Source organism: Phaseolus vulgaris, chromosome 3 (assembly GCF_051622355.1).
Source record: "Phaseolus vulgaris cultivar YP4 chromosome 3, ASM5162235v1, whole genome shotgun sequence".
NCBI classification, from domain to species: domain Eukaryota; kingdom Viridiplantae; phylum Streptophyta; class Magnoliopsida; order Fabales; family Fabaceae; genus Phaseolus; species Phaseolus vulgaris.
In genome coordinates, this window is record NC_143500.1 from 29,682,335 (window position 1) to 29,686,525 (window position 4,191).

A 4,191-nucleotide genomic window follows, 5' to 3' on the forward strand; every position below is an offset into this window, starting at 1 on the left:
ATATATTTAAAATAGTATAATTAAATTTGAACGGAAATAGTAGCATTTTAATAGGATTTATTTATTTTTGATAATTTTTAATTTTTTTACCTATTCTAGTAACTATTTTATGAAATTAAAGAAATAATATAATCCTTCCAAATTCATATAAAAAAGTTTATTCCCCAAGTGATAATTATATTTGTCTACACTGACCCAAAAAAAAATAACAGTTTGGGTTAAATTCTATATAAACTACTAAACACAGGAGTGAGAAAAGTTAAAGTGTGATTATTTTCTTTATTATCATTTATTGATGAAGAAAGATACAAAGATACTCACGAGCTCTCACGATTATGCAGCAAAGGGAAATAAGAAAGAAAACACTCCTGAAAATGGAAGCCAACTTAACTTAAGAACACTCTGATTTGATAACACTTCATATGCAAGCCAATAAAACTCTTGTATATCATATAAGCAACCTTGTTACTGACTGATATCGATAACTCAATTGAATCAGTTGTAATCAGGGATTGGCCAGAAGGTATGCCTCTACGGCCTTGAAAAGAGAATCACTCTTGGCTTTTCCAGCTTTGAGTTCATCTTCATTGGGTGGAGCATCTCCTTTGCTGTGGTATGTTATACTCAGCTTAATGAGTGATCCTCCGTTAGGACCATCACTGAGTTTGGAGTCGAAAGTGATCTTCTCTGCAGTTTCTGGCAAGGCAACACCTCCAACTATGCTGTAGCTGTATCCCAAATTGGCCTCATCTATTGATTCTATTTTGTGCAACACAAATTTTGTCTCTCCATCTGTCCATTTGTTCATTCATTCACACAATTCACAGTTAGTTAACTTTATATGTTATGCTGTTAATGCATATACAGAAAATATATAGAAGATGAGTGAATATAGTACCCTCAACGAAAGAGATCTTCTTGATGGTTCCAGGGCCACCGTTGCCCTCAACGATTTCAACACTCTTGAAGGAATCAGGAAGAGCCTTTGGGAAGATGGTATCGGCGTCTTTAGCAACAGCTTTGTAGAGGGTAGCAGGAGCTACAGGAGAAGTGGTTTGATCCTCGAATGTGAAAACACCCATGATAGAACCTTAAAGAGATGGAAATGTATTTGAGAATTGAAGGAGAAGAAGATGTTTTTGCTGTGCTGTGTGGGTGTTTAGCAGAGGAGTGGCATGTATTTATAAGGAAGCAATGAGTCTGGTATCAATCTGCATCTACCCATGTACATGACTCGAGAGTCATGCTATAGTGTGAATGAAGCTGCCGACGCAGTCACACCTCTGAAAATAATTAAGCAATCTTCTTAAAAGATATTATCATGTATATTCAATTCTTGTTTGGCTGCTTTTCTGTTTTTATTTCTAGTTTCTTTGTGGGCTTTTCTTTTCATTTATGTGTTTCAATCACACGTAACTCTCTTGTCTGTATTTCGAAGAGATAACAAAACATTTATATATGAAGGTTTTTTTGTAAGTGATATTTGTTTTAAACCATGTATATCTATATATGTCTTTCAACTTTCATCTATTTCATCAATTTTAATTGTCCAAGTTTTTTTTTTACTTGAATATTTTATGAAATAATATTTTGCTCCTTAATGTTAAATATTGATTTTTTATGTTTGTCAAATATTGGGAATTTGAAGCATTCAAATTCAAAGAAGCTTCCTAAAAAAACAAAAATTCAAAGAAGATAAAGGAAAACACGTCACGGTCAACAACGGCAACCATTTTCTGTATTTGCAGGAATGAGTTGTTTTTATATTAAATTGTTATATGACAATATAAAAATGAATTTTATAATTATTTTTATTTATTAGATTTTATATTTAAATATTCTAAAAATAAACAAGGTATTAGCTCATATACAATTGGGTTCGAACCTTTAAACAATATCTCTAAACTATATATCTAGTTATGAATTGAAAAATAATAGAATAAATAACTAATTAGGTCCTTAAGTACGTGAAATGCTAACTGATTTTTGAAATAATAAAAAATATATAATATTTGAATATGTAAAATATAATATTTTTTTGAATATTATATTTTAATAATTAAATAATTCTTAAAATTTAGCTACAGAATAATTTTATAAAACTTGAAAACATAAAATAATTGGTGTATTTTTTAGACATTTATGAACAACCATATTTTTCATTTTTTTAAAAATAATTGGTTATTTATCAAAAAAATCTTGTTAAAGTTTTCATTAAAAAGATCGATGTTAAAATGACGTTTCGCAGCCATAGTACGGGGGAAATGTCTTAATATTTCTCGAAACATCTCTAATAGGATTAATCATATTTCTCTATCATTCTGTCACAAAGGAAATACCTTCTATTAAAATTCATAAATGATATATGAAATATGCAGGTAAAAGTTAGTTATTTATGAATTTAAAAACTTGTAGGTGATAAAATTCTATTTAGGTTCTAATGGGACTTGTACTGGGCTTTGTAATTTGTTTTGCTTTTTCCCTTTATTGCTTTATAAGTACACCTCTGCTTTTTTTTCTTTCTGTAACATTCATTTTACGAAATTCAATTTCTCATTTGTGTCTTTTTGTATTCTCTATTTACACCCCTTCTTCATCTTTTCTATGTTTTATCTCTTACTCACGATTAGGGTTTCTTTACCTTGGTTCTTGATTAGGGTTTCAAGCACCTCAGGAACTAGGTATTCAAGAACAACAACCAAGTAAACGGGAGGTTCCCACACGCTTCATGTACATTCCTTTCTTCAAGTAACACCCTACTCTTTCGATAGGAAATTGGAGTCCGGCCCTAACAAACCTTGTGATCGACTTCTTCTTTGGCCCACACCCTTGATTCTCATTTTCATCGGTTGCTTCTCCACTTCCCTTTCGTGACACCCTCTTAGTGTTCTTCCTCTTGTGTCGTTGATCGAATTATGGTATCAGAGCTCTTCGGTTGAAGAGCTGTGATGCACGCTCCTTATTTTTCTTTTCTTCCTCTGTTTTGTTATTTTTATTTTCTTGAATCTTTTCTTCTTGCATCAATGGCGGATGAACGCACCACTTCATCTTCTCAAACGAATCAATCAGTGAGTATCCATCTGTATCTTCACTCAAGTGAAAAACCTACTACGTTGCTTGCTTCGCCATTGCTGGATTCATCCAACTATCACTCTTGGAGCCGTTCGGTCTTGACGACCTTGAATGCAAAAAACAAAGTGGAGTTTATCCTCGGAACAAATCCTTGCCCAAAGAAAGATCATTCAAATTACTCGACTTGAAATAGATGTAATAATATGGCGGTTTCATGGTTAGTGCACTCTGTCTCTCTCCCTATTCGACCAAGTATTATTTGGATGGATATTGCCTTGGATATCTGGAATGATTTGAAAACTAGATACTCTCAGGGTGAATTATCTAGAATTTCTTATCTTCAACATTAGGTAGATTTTTTAAATCAAGGGGATCTATCTGTGACAAGGTATTTTACAACATTAAGAATCATTTGGGACAAGTTAGATAATTTTGGGCCTATCCCTATATCCACATGTTTTGTTAAATGTTCTTGCTCTATTAGTTCTATTATAAGTAAAAGGAAATATGAAGATCATGCTATGCAATTCTTGAGAGGCTTGAATGATCAATGCAATAACATAAGGTCACATGTTTTACTCATGGAACCCATCCCACTATACCAATTTTTTTCCCTCGTTGCAGAACAAGAAAGACAGTTAGCAAATAATATCTCTGTATATATTTCCAATATCAATAGTGCTAGTTCCAATCGGATCACCACCTCCATATTATTTACTTTCTGTGGTAAATATGGGCATACAGAAAATGTTTGTTTTAAAATGGTTGGGTTCCCTAGTTATGATGATATTTGGGGTCCTTGTTCTGTAACATGTATACAAGGTTTTCGTTATTTTTTGACAGTTGTTGATGATTTCTCTGGTTATACATGGACTATACCATTGCATACCAAATATGAAGTTCACAATCATCTTATTAATTTTCACGCTAACACAAAAAAAAATTTAATACTAAGGTTAAAAGTATCCGTTCTGATAATGGGGTTGAATTTGCTATGAAAAGTTTTTTTTTTGCTTCAAAAGGCATAATTCGTCAAACCTCTTGCGCAGAAACACCTCAACAAAATGGTATAACTAAACATAAACACCAACACATTTTAAATATCACTCGTGCTTTACT

The 4,191-nt window shown here is 32.3% G+C and overlaps 1 protein-coding gene across 1 annotated transcript; it reads right to left on the bottom strand.

Annotated features, from left to right (window-relative positions):
• Positions 1-250: 250 nt before the first annotated feature.
• Positions 251-1,153, bottom strand: LOC137839027 (pathogenesis-related protein 1). The gene is made up of 2 exons (XM_068648155.2): positions 899-1,153; positions 251-792 (listed from the first exon to the last, which is right to left on the bottom strand). The coding sequence occupies exons 1-2, from the start codon at positions 1,080-1,082 to the stop codon at positions 506-508; spliced, it is 471 nt and encodes a 156-aa protein (XP_068504256.1). The 5' UTR covers positions 1,083-1,153; the 3' UTR covers positions 251-505.
• Positions 1,154-4,191: the final 3,038 nt, after the last annotated feature.